General features: G+C 43.4%; 1 protein-coding gene across 1 annotated transcript in view; it reads left to right on the forward strand.

The window, feature by feature from the left end:
• Window positions 1-15,355, forward strand: part of F9 (coagulation factor IX) — a 30,034-nt gene extending 14,679 nt beyond the window's left edge. The window contains exons 5-8 of the mRNA XM_082376149.1: window positions 2,805-2,933; window positions 5,161-5,366; window positions 12,494-12,608; window positions 13,274-15,355. Of these exons, the coding sequence (XP_082232275.1) occupies window positions 2,805-2,933; window positions 5,161-5,366; window positions 12,494-12,608; window positions 13,274-13,821 (998 nt within the window). The 3' untranslated portion in view covers window positions 13,822-15,355. The remainder of the gene's footprint in view (window positions 1-2,804; window positions 2,934-5,160; window positions 5,367-12,493; window positions 12,609-13,273) is intronic.
• Window positions 15,356-15,775: the final 420 nt, after the last annotated feature.

Below are 15,775 nucleotides of genomic sequence, written 5' to 3' on the forward strand. Positions count from 1 at the left end.
AATAGTGAGGAGAAAGGTCTTTAAAAAATAAATAAATAATTAAAAAGGACCAAGTGCCACCTTTCTGGATCATGCACTTAGTGGATTATTGGTAGCGAAGGTTAAAGCTCAGGCTGGTTCCTCTGTCCACCTAGTAACAGTTGATTTGCCTCCCCTTATTTCCTGAAGTATCAGTAAGGAACATGAGCGAATCATTACATTAGCCTATGCTACCTATGTAAAATGTAATTAGAAAATTTAGATCTGTCACTCAAAACTCCATAATATACTCCAAAACCATATAGTCACTCTGTTAGCCTGGAATCCCCCAGGAAAAAAGAGTCTGTGACACAAGCTTATCTATTAGGGTGTGCAATTCTAGGGGGGCAAGAGTAAGGGATGGGGGAGTGAGGCAGTGAGGAAAGGAGAACCAAGAGTAAAAGGAGTCATCTCTCCTCATCTGCAACTGATTGTTTGATCTCCGGGGACTGTTTTCCAAGAAGCCACGTGAGCTGGCCTCAGGAGAGTCAGCCTCGGAGGGGAGAAGAGGTGAAAGAATCTGTCCATCAGCATCCTTCTCCAGATGGTCAACACTTCAGCCTGTGGGGCTTTAACTCCCCTGCATCAGCAGGTTGTACACGCTGGGGCCCCCTAGAGGTCACGTGGCATCCCAGGCCTCAGCATCAACCCGGGAACGCCAAGCTAAGAGGCGAGAGGCACACAGTACAGATCTGAGCCCAGGCCATTCAAGGCTGCACCTGGACGAGGCCAGCGGAAGTCCATGCAGAGCTGATCACCAGGGTGCTGGGGACGGACGTGGGTGAGGCTGGTGGGGACTAAGGTGGTGCACAAAGAGGTGGCTAACACAGTCGCTCATGTTCAAACTCTCCATGTTCTAACTGCACTGACAAGTGAGCATTTCTCTTGAAGGCTGTACTGCTGTTGAGCCTGTAGGCAAGGGGGAAGGTGCCTACGCCTGTGTTCCTATGCTGCTCTAGAGACAGAAATAGGCCCAAGGGCAGAGCCTGTTTCTCTTAACTCAGCAGGTCTCAGCCAGCAAGCCCTAAACCCTGCTACTTCCTGTTATTGAGATCGCATCAGAGAAAGGGAAAGCACGCAAATTAGAAAATGGAAAATAAGATGGCAGGAACAAACCAAATATATCAGGAATCACAATTAATGTGAATTGGGGTTAATGACAATTTTCAGTCTGGAGTTAAAAATCTAATTGTATGCTGTTGATAAAAGAGATACCTAAAATAAAACTCTACCAGGAGGCTAAAATAAAAGGATGTAAAAACATCTGCCAGGCAAATGCTAACAAAAAGAAACTGGCAAAGCTATCTTAATATCAGATAAAATAGAATCCCAACAAAAAGCATTATAGGAGACAAAGAAAGATATTTTATATTAATAAGGGAGATTGTATAGGAGAGTAAAGAAAATATGAGCCAGTAGAATGCTTATCGTTTGTCAACACATAGTGTTTCTGGCATTTAGCTCCCTTAAAGGACCCTATTTCATTCTCTTGTGTTGACACATACTCACGTCAGCCAGCTTCAAGTTTGCTTTGAAAAACTGGATTATATTAAAACCAGGCACTTCTATTCAGCAAAATATACTATTTAGGGTGAAAAGGTAAGTCACAGAGTGGGAGAAGATATCCGCAATACATATATCCAGTAACTGGAACTCTTATACGCTGATGGTGGGAATCCAAATTTGCACAAGTATCTTAGAAGACTACTTGGCAGTATCTACTAAACCTGAACACATGGTCCAATCATTGCACTCATGAGTATATATCCAGTAAATACGCACGCATATGTTACCAAAAGATATGTACAAGAATGTTCATTACAGCATTATACATAAGTGCCAAAAACTGGAAACTCAACTCAAATATTCACCCACAGTAAAATGGATGAATGAAGGTAGTAATATTCATACAATGGAATATACTACACAGCATGCAGATGAACTATAGCTATACAAAACAACATGGATGAAGCTCACAGACAAAATGTTAACTGAAAGACACAGAGGAGTACATATTGGGAGCTTCTCCCTATATAAACTTCATGAACAGGCAAAACTAATTCCCTGTTAGAAGTCAGGGTAATGGTAACTTTGGGAAGGAGGAAATAGTGACCAGAAGGGGGAATTAGGAGAGCTTCTGGGGCATTGATAACATCCTATGTACTGATCTGTTTACTGTTTAAACAAGCGCAGTCACCTTGTGAAAACTTATTCCAAAATTCTGGGTACTTTTCGGAATATGTTATACTCTAATAAACAGCTTTTTTCATTGCACTCTATGACTTTGTGAAAGTAGTATATCTATAAACAGCTTTTTTCATTGTACTCTATGACTCTGTGAAAGTAGTATATCTACAATTTCAGTTTTATGCCAAATCACATATATTGCTGCCACCATTTTTATGCCTTATTAAGAATTTTATCTTTTTTCCCTACTCTTAGCTCAAGGTTCACACACTTCTCTCCATGAATGCCCCCAGCTTATATCTGACCTGTACAGGAGTCAGTAGTTTCATGTACTTTTTAGAAATGCATGTTAAATGATGCTATTGCTGGGACTTCCCTGGCGGTCCATTGGTTAAGACTTCCCCTTCCAATGCAGGGGGTGTGGGTTCGATCCCTGGTCAGGGAGCTAAGATGCCACATGTCTCGTGGCCAAAAAACCAAAACATAAAACAGAAGCAATACTGTAACAAATTCAATAAAGACTTTAAAAATGGTCCACATCAAAAAAATCTTAAAAAAAAATAAATGATGCTATTGCTGTTGATTCTGCTTTCTTTCAGATGCGACATGCAGCATTAAGAATGGCAGATGCAAGCAGTTTTGTAAAAAAGGGGCTGATAACAAGGTGGTTTGTTCCTGTACTGCCGGATACCGACTTGCAGAAGACCAAAAGTCCTGCGAACCAGCAGGTCAAAATCTAAATAAGTTTTTCTTTTAAGCTCGGCAGATACATTCTCCAAATCCATATTTGAACTTTTTGCATTATAACTAACCTACATAATTTTATGCCCTACTTGTTTCTACTTCCTTTTGAAATCATAGAAAAGACTAGTAGCATGGACAAATTAATTTTTCAAAATGCATCATCATTTTAAATAGAAATTCTGCAATTGTCTTCAGTCTGAATTCTTTGCTGTGTCCGATTTTTTTCTCTGACCTTTATATCATGAAGCAATCGATCTGTGTGATTTCTGTATGCATATTTGTAATTCGCCAAGTCAAATTAATGTAGTAATCCCATAACATAAAAGATACGTACGTGATTGACTGATAGGCTTCTAGTACAAGGACAGTGAATTTTAAGCATGATCTGTCCGGGTGTGGCTGGCTTACTCCAAGAAAGTTATTTCCTATCCTTGGGTCCCAGCTGAGTTTACACGCTTGGCATCAGAATAGTTCTGACAACCATCTGTTTTAAGTTGTGTCAGGCTGATCAGCACAGTCAATCTATACAGCAGTGGACAAAGCAATGTTTCCCACTCATGTCAACCATGCCACCATGTTGACAGCTGACTGGTGTGTTCAGAGCATCTCCACTCCAAACTCATACTGCTCTTCTCTGAAAAAGAAGGCAGTAGAAACTTGGATTTTGAAAAAAGCAGGTTCTGCGGGATCAATTACATTTGATAAATGAGGGGTCTTTTTGAAGCAAACTAGATATAATTTCTTTTGCATTTCCAAAGCCTGATACCTTATTAAATTGGTACATTAAATCACGCACCATTCCTCTGTAACTGGGTTCGATACCTATCTCAGCAATGCACCCGGCAGAGGAAATTAAAGGCAGCATCAGAAGCCAAGAGTATACATTCTGCACTAAAATGAAGAGTCTCTAATGCTTCAGAGACCTGCCTGCCTCCTGTCCTTCTACCTGGTTCTTGACATGCACTGCTTCAAATTAGCCTACCTAGGGAGAAGTGTGTGCGTATATCTGTTTTAACCTTCGAAACCTAACTTCCAGCGTAGACAGATAGCATAGTAGCTAAACCCTTATAAGCCCTTCTCTGTTATAAGCGAGGAAAAAAAAATGGAGAACCACCTCCAACTATTAAGTGTTATATTTGAATATAGCCTTAGCTTTAGCAGAATAAATAGGCCAAACCTAAAATAAGCTTTTCTGCCTTTCAATAGTAATGGTCCCTTTTCTCTAGCTATTGTTGATGATTTATATTTATACATAAGTATTTTGAACTAATTTCTTGTTTTCCCAACCACATGCTGTCTTCATGATACCCTGCCACAGCTGGTTGCTATAGAAATGTCTGTTATAAGGAATGTGGATAGAAGGAAAGTGAGAAATGAAATGTGAGATGACTTTGCTGGACTACAAATTTCCATTCTGGTTGTCCCCAGTGTTTCAGTAGATGATTTCTTTTCTTTAGGAAATAAACCAACCCAAGGTAAAAAGTGGCCAGTGCCCAGGTAGATGTGGCTGTAATAATCATATCAATAATTTATTTGGTTAATACTCAACAGCCAGGTAGGTAATTAAATCACAATGATCTCTCCCCAATGGATACCTAAAGTCCACCTTGGAATCTAGAAGGCATTCTGGTCTACAAAAGAAACCCTGGGAATTCCCTGGTGGTCCAGCAGTTAGGACTCTGCACTCTTACTGCTGAGGGCCCGGGTTCGATCCCTGGTCGGGGAACTAAAATCCCATAAGCCGCGTGGTGCGGCCAAAAAAAAGAAAGAAAGAAAGAAATCCTGTTAACAATAAGCAGCAGACATCCCATTTACCTAATTCTAAAATCAAAGTTACATGGCACCAGATTTCCATTCAGGGACAGTACTTGAGAGTAAGACTTTTTAGCAAAGAAACTAAACAGAAAGTCATTAGACTTTATAAAAGTCTTACAAAATTCAATTCTGGAACACCTCTTCTATTTCCATAAAGATGATGGATTCCTGAGCCAAATGTCCTTTTCATGAAGGGTTTGAAAACTTTCCATGAAAATAATTCAATTAACCTTTTAGTTTTAGACTATATTCACTGATTTGATTTTTTTAAAAATATCGACGGGCCTACTTCTCAGAAGTGACAAGGATGGGCCTCATTTTCCATTTTTGTAATACAAGTTCTGCTTGCCAATGAGAAATACCAGAACAGTAATTTTTTTTTTTCCATTTGTCTAGTGCCATTTCCCTGTGGAAGAGTTTCTGTCTCAAACACTCGTATGAAGTTCACCCGTGCTGAGACTATTTTTTCCAATATGGACTATGAAAATTCTACTGAAGCTGAAATAATTTTGGATAACATCACTCAAAGCAACCAATCATCCAATGACGTCACTCGCATTGTTGGTGGAGAAGACGCCATAAGAGGTCAATTCCCTTGGCAGGTACTCTATATTTATGGTGTGTCAAAACCGGAGCCCAGTGGGCAAGGGCCAGGCCAGGTGGGAGGCTGAGGCTAGGACATCAGACAGACTTATTGGGATGAGGGAAGTATTTAGGCAAGTGTTTCAACACTAAGCCGGATGAGAAAGCTCTGACAGGTGAGGAGCCGGTGAGAGAGAAGTCCAGGGACAGCTACCATACAAGGTCAAGGAGAGGTTGGCATCAAGGAAATAGCACAGCAGGATTTCAGACAAGCAACAGGGAGGTCTGGAAGCGAGGTCACCGGTGCTGGGGTTCTGCGTATTACTTCAGCTTCAGCCCCTGGGAGAACCGGTGAGAGTCAAAAAGTCTCTAGGTCCAGAGAAACTGAATTATTTCGAAGGCATCTGCATTTTTAAAAGGACTCAGGAAGGATTAAGGCAAGAACTGGGATACTGGAACCAGGGGATATGAGACAGGGGCTTGGTCAAAGGCTGTAGTTCTCAAAGTGTGGTAGCATCAGATTCACCTGGGAACTTGTGAGGAATGTAAATTTTCATGCCTCAGACCTACTGAATCAGCATCTCTGAGGGTGAGGCCAGCAATCTGTGCACTAACAAGCCCTTCAGGTGATTCTGACGCACTCTACAATTTGAAACGCACTGGTCCAAAGGAAACAAACTTGTTATAGAAGCTAGGCTCCAAAACACCAAACAGTAGACTCGTGGTACCTAGTCCCACATTTCTCCAGGTGTTATCTGCAGACAACCCACATGAAAATCACCTGTGCACATTTCTGAGTTAACAGCCAAGGGCTAGATTTGATACCCATCATTTCAAATCTTTTCACGTCCTCCTCGCTGCACACTTAGTGTACCTGTTGTCTCCTTCCTATGGAGCCCAGCTAAGATCATTAGGAATGTTCAAGATCACTCATCCACCCTGTGCACATACACGTTCACTCGCCATTTCATCCATATGAAGTAAGATTACTGACTATAGAGGTACCAAGCGCTAGGTTTTAGTTTTTTCCAAAAGTGAAGAGCTTTGCTACTTTCTAGGCTACTTGAGAAAGACCCTGCCATACTTTCACACTGATTCCTTCCTCACCAGAGAACTGTCTCTCCACACCCACGTCCACCCAGTTTCTCACAAAAGGTTACTGGGTTTCAAAAATAGGAGACAAACTGAGTGTGCAAAAGTCACTTTTAGACAAAATAAGAAATAAAACCAACCAGAATCTCTCCCCATTTGTGGATGAGCCAGCTCGACCATATCACCCTTAATCTGCAAGGTGGAAATGCTTGACCTGATTGCAGACAAGAATGCAACACACCTGCTGCAGCCCAGGCATCAAGAGAAAGCTAGCAACAGCTGGGGTTTCAATGGCCAAACTAGATCTGTGGCTCTGACATAGGAAATACTGTTTAGCAATGTCACCTAGAAAAAAGTGATTCAAAATGCTGATGCGTCAATAAAAGATGGGAAATAACGCGACCACGTGGGTGAAGCAATCCCACAAAGCAGCACATACGGAGTTCACTTTCCTCTGGAGTAACAAACAGTTTGAACGAACTGGAAATGTCTAGTCTGTTAAAGAAAAGGTTTAGGTGAGCTGTTTGCGAGAGCTAAAGCGCCACAAGAGAAAGGGGACGACGACTTTTTCTTTGTAGACTTACGGGTGAAAGTTCCAGGCAGGCAGGTCGATCCTGGCCCCGGTTAAGAAAGCCCTTTCCAACCACTTGGGTCGGCCACGTGGGCTGGGCAGCTCCGGGAGGAGATTTGGTTGAACAGATGTTCGTGGAACTGTTGACTCAAGCTGCTCTGTCACTGGGACAGCAGCGGCGGGACAACCCCATCCCGGAGAGCATCGAGGGCTCGGGCCCCCCTGGTGGGAGACGAGACAGGATAGGCTAGGGACCGCAGCCACCCCGTCCAGCTCTGAGACCCTAAGGAGCGAGCTTCACCTTCCGCGCAGCTTGTCCGCGGCCGCGTGCATTTCTTACCTTATTCTAGGGCTTTCGTCTCCGCTTCCCGGCTAGAGGAAAAGCCGCTGCCGCTGCCGCTGCCGCCGCCGACGCAGCCGCAGCCACAGCCGCGCCGCGTCAGCCCCAGACGCTTCCCAGAAGCCCCTGCGCTTCCGGCCGCCTTGACCCCCGACCCCCAAGGCCAAAGGTGAAGGCAGGCTTGCCTGACCTCTGACCTCTGACCCCACATCATCGTGACAGAACACCCAAGAAAGGAGCGGAGGGAGGTGTGAGGCCAGTTTCCTTCATATTCCCTCCAGATGCCCAGCGCTGGGCTCAGAGCCTCTGGAGAACTCTGGGGACGGGAAGCAGGGACTCTGCAGGGCCACTTAGGAGCGGAGAGAGGAAGCTAGAGGGTTAACTCTTATATACGAACAGAAAGGCTATTTCCTAGAGTCGGTATATCCTTAGCGGAGTGGGAAACTAAAACAGAACTCGAATTTCATACAGCTACAAAGGGAAACAATGAAAAATGTGAACATTAGAGTTGGGAAATCGAAACACCTGTACCATGAGACCACCTTCATCAACAGCTTAATAGTGAGAGATTTGAGGAAGTAGCACTGTGTTTCGGCTTTCTAAAGCTTTAATTGGGTTTTGGTCCCATGCACTTGACCCTGCCAGCCCACAATCCTGAGCATGCGCAAGCCTGCCCCCAAGAGCTCTGTCCTCCTCTTCTGCTTTGAGTTACGATCCGACCGGCCCTGTGTGTGAAGTACCAGATCTTTCTCTTTTGTTTTATCATGGGCCTCAGGTTCTGTATTAGCCAAAATTATTGAACATTTAATAATTTGAAGATCATTCTATGAGATTGATAAAAACGGAATACAATGGAAACCAAGTAGTTAAGCTTTTCTTAATCTTTTATATTAGGCTGTATCATATGCAATTGCCTGTATCTAACCATTTTAACCAACAAAATATGTCTTGAGAGGCAGTCTGTCTATTCCTTATTCTATTCTTGGCCTAAACAATCTTTAAAATGTCTTAGCATTTTCCCCAGTCTTGGCTTTCCTCAGCTTTGGCCTGAAGCTATCCTTAAAGGTACCTGAGCACTTGGCCTATACAGCTACCTACACAGACCCAATCCTTTCCATTTGATTAGGATACACCCCCATGGCAGACAACATGCAGTTACCATCTGTACAAACCAGAACTTCCTCTTTTTTTGCGGGGGGGGGGCGGCGGGGGGGATCGGGAGGAAGATGTTACAGGAAGGTCCTAAGACTATAGATATATCTTCACTTGGAAAGGTAATCCTCTATTTTTCCTAGCTCAGATGATACAGCTCCAATTAGCAGAAATGAAAACATAACATATGTAATCTCATCTGGCCTCACAAAACTATTTTGAACAGAACATTTAGACAATTATTCTCTAGGATGGTTTGATGAAGTCTCTTTCAATGACGAGTCTAGTTAACCATTAAAAGCCAAAAGTGAGCATCCCCTCTGTGCCCAGAAAAATGAAATAGGGCCAAGGACTGGGCGAATCACACCTGTGGGCATAATAAGCTGTGCATAATGTAGAAATGGTTTTGCTCTTCATATGAAAGAAAACAAGTGTGCAAAGAAAAAACGTTATTGTAAAGCTGGAGGTGGCTAGGAAGGGAGAGTGAGGGTTTACTGAAATCACAGGGAAAGGCCAAGTTTGAGTTAAAAGGTTAGGATGGGAACAGGGCAGCAGCTATTACTCTAGGCTGGCATTGTCAGTGAAGAACATCAAAACAGATATGTGAATGTGTGTTTTGCAGATGTGTGTGGGTGTGTGGGTGTCTGAAAGAGAAAACAGGCTCCTGTTAGGATGTGACAAACATGAAAATGTTTGACAGATCAGAACTCCGACATCCTTGCTCAGAACATATGCTTTCCCATTTTTCCCAACATTCTCCAAAGTGATGTCATACAAGAACTTGTCCTTGGCCAAGCAGACAGCTCATACCCAAACAGCTAATATTTAGATAGTTGTGATCCTGAGGTAGCCAAGCAAACATTCCAAAACCAAGTCGCTTGTAATATCTTTAAATGCAAATGTATTTTATGGCTTTTTCTTGGCAAAGATGTTTGCTAAAATTTCTAATACCAATCAGGAATGGGCAAAAAAACACTCTTCGGGCTTAGAAGAACACAACTGTATTTCTCAGCCATCCACCAGAACAGCGTAGAAGCTCCGGGCAGCAAGTCTTTGGCAGGAGTCAGACTAGCTACATCAGATTAGTCTCTGTGCCCAGGGGCTGTGGCTATCATTCACTCTGGCCTAACTAGCCCATTAAGCTCAGAGATGTCCAATTCACCTCTCATATCGAGGAGAAGCACCATTATATCATTGCATGTGAATGCTTAACTCCAGTTACTTGAGCAAATGTATTCAGTTGTAATCATTAGGCCCAGTAAAGAACAGTGTTACGCAAATTTGCTTGGTGATGAAACTCACCTGAGGTCTGGGCCAGCTTCATGAGCTGGTGACCAGTGCACTTGCACAGGGCTCTGTCTTCAAAAGGTTCCCGCATTTGTAGTTCAGTGCTTTGCATTTGTGTTTTGTAACTCAAGTTCAATGAGACAATGGAGCATGGGTGCGCTGGGGACCTGGAACCTCAAGTCACCACACTCTGACCTCTCAGCACCACCCAGGGATGGATTCTTGACCTCCCTCTCCCCTGTCCTCTGGTGCCTTGGCTAGCTCTGTCTCCCCTTTCCACAGCTGCCCAGTGACCACTGCCACCCCCAACCCCTGGCTCACTGGCAGATGCCCCCTCCTCACCCTCAACAGCTACCATTGTCATCCTCCTCCGGCACAGGCAGGGAGGGTTGAGGCTGGGTGCACAGACTCTATGCCATTTGGGGACGGGGCGTGGCCACATGGCATCTCAGGACCAGAAATGCGTCATAGCACATTTGGAGGGTGAATGGCAGGGGCAAACCTCTTGTCCACCTTCATTCCAGGACCTGAACATATCCTGGCAGGGAAGTTGAAATCCCTTGGGAGTCACTGTTTGCTGTTGATTGCTACAGTGGACCAGTGGGAAAGATTGACTTACCCTTCCCCCTGCTGGGGCACAGGGCATCAGCACAGGGCTGGCGGAAGAGGGGACCTGGCAGCTGAGGGCTGCGTTTGTGCTTGCGTGCTCGATTTCAGGCTGTAGCCCCTGGGCACCTGTGAGGATCTGCGCTCGCCCAGCGAATATCCCCCATACCCGAGGAAGCACAACTTTAAATAGTAAATTCAAAACACCGTGATAGGTTGTGAGAGACCACAGAAGAAAAGAAAAAGGTTTGTATTTTAGTATCTTCTGTGACACTTTTCCCTGGCTTTTGAACAAGGGGCCCTGCATTTTCATTTTGCAACAAGCCCTACAAATTATGTGGCCAGCCCTGCCTGGAGTGAGCACTTTTAAAACAGAAAGGTCACCAAGCCTTGGGAATTCTGAAACCGAATTTCTCAAATTTAATTATGCACAAGGATATTCTGGAGATCTTCACTGTCTCCCATCCCAGCCACCAAATATTCTGATTAAGTCTGGGTGGGCTCCCACAGCTGCATTTTACAAGCATCCCAGATGATTCTACAGCAATCGGCCCACCAAGCACACTTGGAGAAATACTGGGTGCTTAGAAGCCTAGATTCTGAAGCCAGGCTGACTAGGGTTTGCACCCCAGCCTCACCACTAACTAACCTTAACTAACTAACTGCATATCTAAACCTCAGTTTGCTCATCTATACATGGATATGTTACTGTCACTCCACAAAGTACATAAAACACTTAGCACAGTGATTATCCATAGTAAGCAATCAATACAGGGTCAAAAAAAAATTAAGAAGATTGTTAAGTCTGGGCGATGGGTACACTGGTGTTTATTATATTGTGTGAGTTTCCCTATATTTTTACTTTTCAACATAAGAAGCAACAGCTAGAATGAGAGGGAAACCTGAGTATGGAAAAGACGGTCAGAGGCTTGCAGTGAGTCAGGCCCATAGGTCTTCAGGTAGGAGGCTAGTGCTTTGGTGTCTAAGATTTAGCAAGTGTTCCATGAATTGAATTCAGGACAAAAAGAATCTTCACTAGGATACGCCCCCAAGGACCTTCTCAGACTCACACTTGAAAGGAGTGACCACACCCCTTCCCTAGTTTATTATGAATGGGTTTATGCCTGGGGCTATGTGTGCTTTAGTAAAAGGTCAGCAGTTCACAAGGGCTAGTCAGGGCCCACAAAGGGTTTACCAAATGTTAGTGTGCCCTCTAGTGTTCACAGTTCTCAGATGGAGCAAGGCCCTTGCATACACAAGAAGTGAAATTCTCCAACTTGATCTAGACATTGAGGTGGTAAAAATATTCATGAACCACTCTGGCTATACAATGAATGTACAGATGAAAGAATGGATTGGCCTCTTATCTAATAATGTCCAGGCTCAAAGCAGCGCCCAAACACCTTTGTCTGCTTTGTCCCCAAATCAAACATAGCTTAATAGACCTTTTAGGACAGAGGCAGCTTACGGATCCAGTTGGGGGAGGAGAATAGAGTTGGGGGAGACCGGAAGGAGTGGGCGAGTTCCGCTGTTTTCACTGCCTGGATGGCCATAGCACAGCCCTTAGGGAGGCCATAGGTCTCATTTCACATCATTTTGGTTTAGAAAGGGCTTGAAAAGACCTCCTGGAAAAATCAATAGTTTTTCTCTTTCAAATGATCTGTAGCAAGGAGATTTCCTCGTGCAGGGACAGAAGACTCAATAATAACTATTGATCCCCAGGAGTCAAATAAGTGCATTTCTGAATGTACCTGCCATATCCCTGTGAAGCAATTCGTGCTATCAGAGAACCTGACTCACCTGGAAAAGGAATCCAAGGGCCCTGAATCATCAAAAGAAGCCATTGCCTCAGAGTTGCCTCATCTAATGCTCCCCCTGGCTATCACTGCTCATTCTCTTCAAGAGTTTCAGAAATGGCTTTTTTGATTGTGCTCCAGAAACACTAATTCATCTTCAAAGCTGACACTTTCCAGAAACACTCCACTTCCGCCAGCACCTAGAAGCCAACATTTTGCCCACTCCTCTAAACAGCACACATGGTTTTTTTTGTTCTGGATCAATTATATTATGTAGTAACATTCATAATTTTGTTTCCACAGGTCCTTTTGAGTGATGGAATTGATGGGTTCTGTGGAGGTTCCATCGTTAATGAAAAATGGGTTGTAACTGCAGCCCACTGTATCAAACCTGGTGTTAAAATTACTGTTGTCGCAGGTAAATAAAGAATGATAGACGTCTGCAACATCCGTAGATCTTCTACATGACTGCTAGATCATACTTTACTAAGGTCTAATAAGCTCATTGCTAAATAAGTTGAACTAGTGGTAGAGGGGCCATCTTTTCAAAATCCAATGTGTTCCATCCTCCAAGCCCCCCATCGTTCTTTTGGCGGACATTTCATGTCAGTGCGGTACAATTATCTACTGATGTGTCCATTTCCCCACCAGACTGAGCCTTCCCAAAAGCCGTGTCATATCACTGATTCTTGCATCCTTGCACCTGGCACAAGCTGCAACCTGCCCTCAGTTAACATTGAATGAATGACCAAATGAATGTATTATCTGTGCTCAAAAAAGGGGTCAAAATCTTTGAAATTGGGAACATCTAGGATAATTCATAACAAGTCGATTCATTATCACCTGTGAACCATGTAAGACTTGTAACAGCATGGGTGAACAGATCCATCTATCCGATGGTCCTGAATGGCTTTTTGGTCTGAAAAGTATGCATCGGCCCTCATTACATTTTACCAAAATTGTAACAATATAAGATCTTTGACACTTGACTGCCAGGTAATTCAATGATGCTAGGTGGACACTTGGAAAACGTGTTTCTTTGTGGGAAAGACTGTGACTGACAAAGAAATTTCTTTTCAATAGGTGAGCATAACACTGAGGAGATAGAACCTACAGAGCAAAAGCGAAATGTGATCCGTGCTATTCCTTACCACAGCTACAACGCATCTGTTAATAAGTACAGCCATGACATTGCCCTTCTGGAACTGGATGAACCCTTAATGCTAAATAGCTACGTAACCCCTATTTGCATTGCTGACAGGGAATACACGAACATCTTCCTCAAATTTGGATATGGTTATGTGAGTGGCTGGGGGAGAGTCTTCAACAGAGGGAGATCGGCTTCAATTCTTCAGTACCTGAAAGTTCCACTTGTTGACCGAGCTACATGCCTTCGATCCACAAAGTTCACCATCTATAATCACATGTTCTGTGCCGGCTTCCATGAGGGAGGTAAAGATTCATGCCAAGGAGACAGTGGGGGACCCCATGTTACCGAAGTGGAAGGTACCAGTTTCTTAACTGGAATTATTAGCTGGGGCGAAGAGTGTGCAGTGAAAGGAAAATATGGAATATATACCAAGGTATCCCGGTATGTCAACTGGATTAAGGAAAAAACAAAGTTCACTTAAAGAAAAATGTATTTCCAAGGCTGATATATTTGGGATTGAACATGGACAAGGTCCTTTACTAACTAATCACTTTCCCATCTCTTTAGATTTGAATATATACATTCTAGGAATACTGCTTTTTCTCTTTACCGGAAGAAGTCTAACTAGAATTCATATTTTACTAGAATAAGTAGATTAGAAAATGTAATCACTAGAGAAATATACTGTGGTGGGAAATTGTGCCCATTCCTCCAGGTCCAGCCCTTGACAGAACTGTGAAGTTAAGTTCTTCATCCTGCGCATCAGGCATTATGTTTCTCCACTGGGGCGACTCCCTGCTTCTCCATCCTTAGCAGCATTCCATGTGCCAGATATTTCTCACCTCTCCCATCAAAACGTTAAAATTTATTAGATCCGTATCCAGGATATTTGGTCTAGTCCATCACAAGGCCAGCACCACACTCATGCAGGAAGAACACAGGAGCAGCTGACAGGTTAAAACTCATGGGAAACACTACTTTTTTTTCGGTACCCTTATTCCTGCATCCTTTGTCCTTGCCAACTCCTAATCCCCAAATCAGTTTTGCTCTTTCTCTCTCCCTCTCTCCCCTTTTCCTTACATAGGCATTAAAGGAGGGAAGGGGAGCATGATACTGTTTTACTGCTGTGCACAATTATATATACCTATCAAACCCAGACTTGCTCTCAGTTTGGTCTTGGACTTGCTTTTCATCACATAGGGATGAAGTAAGGTGCCTGAACTTGGAGGAAAAGTTCCTCTCAGACAGTCACATTATTAAAATACATACATAATGGAAGGAATGACCCATCAGAATAGTTTCCTAAGAGCTTTAATTGTGTTGTTATGGAGGTTTGACTAGACATGCTTCCATGAAGGCAAACTGGCATGTCATTGTAACCAAGAAAGCTGACATCAACCCAGGTGTTTTGTCCCCTGTCAGAACAGTCAGTTTGCAACTAGAGCTAATAGAGTCTTCAAGAAAGAACTTGTTGGTGTGTCTCCAGTGTTGTCTAGGGCTAAGGAAGAAGTTGCCCAGACCAGAGAAGATAGGCATCATGCCTCCTCAACTGGTGTATCACCACAGTGAAGAGGGATGCACTCATTCCAATGAGCCAACCAACTCCCTTTTTCTGGTTCATGCTCCCCAAGCCACTTTTTGATTATAATTAGGCCTTCTATATTGTATTTTCTAGAGGGTTACTGACCAACCAACACATCAATCACATCAATACTTCGATCTGTTAGACTATTTCCCTTTGTGAATTAAACTGGTGTTCTGATTCATACCTTGGCTTTGCACGAATTTGGGTGATGTGAATCATTTACCCTGCGTGTGATTACATGTGGAACTACTGACAACATCATGTTTTGGACCCCTTTGACCCCACCAAGCTGCTGCTGCTCCTGCCCTCATCTCACCCTCCGCCAGGCCTCACACTTGCTGATTTCTTTCAAGTTACTCTAGTTAATCCCTTTTTCCTTTAGTCTTTCAAACATAAGTATCAATAAATGTAGTTTTCAATTTCTCAAAAAGTGTTTCTTGTTGAATCATTCCCAGAGAGAGCTCTCAAACCCTACATTCGGCAGGACACTCAGAAGAATGTGTCCAAGTGCCATATGACACAGCAGAGATTTGACGGTCTGCTGTCACCCAGCTTTCATGGGAGGCAGCGTGTGTGTATCCTGGTGAGGACAGTGGTCTGGATCCACATGGGAAGATTGAGTCTAAACAGCTGTGAATATGGCCTTGGATAAGTCACTCCACATTTTGTGCTTTGATTTCTCCATTGTGCAATGAGGGAGTTTGGCAGGATGCTCTCCAAAGGCCCTTGTTGACCCTGTGATAGTCGGTGGGTTCATGTTCTTCCATTCCTTTATTCAACAAATATTCAAGGAGTGATTACTGTATGCCAAACACCAAGAGTGTTCATTACAATTTAAGTTCACATTTAT

The sequence above is a fragment of the Balaenoptera borealis genome (genome assembly GCF_965194805.1).
Source record: "Balaenoptera borealis genome assembly, chromosome: X".
Taxonomy (NCBI): domain Eukaryota; kingdom Metazoa; phylum Chordata; class Mammalia; order Artiodactyla; family Balaenopteridae; genus Balaenoptera; species Balaenoptera borealis.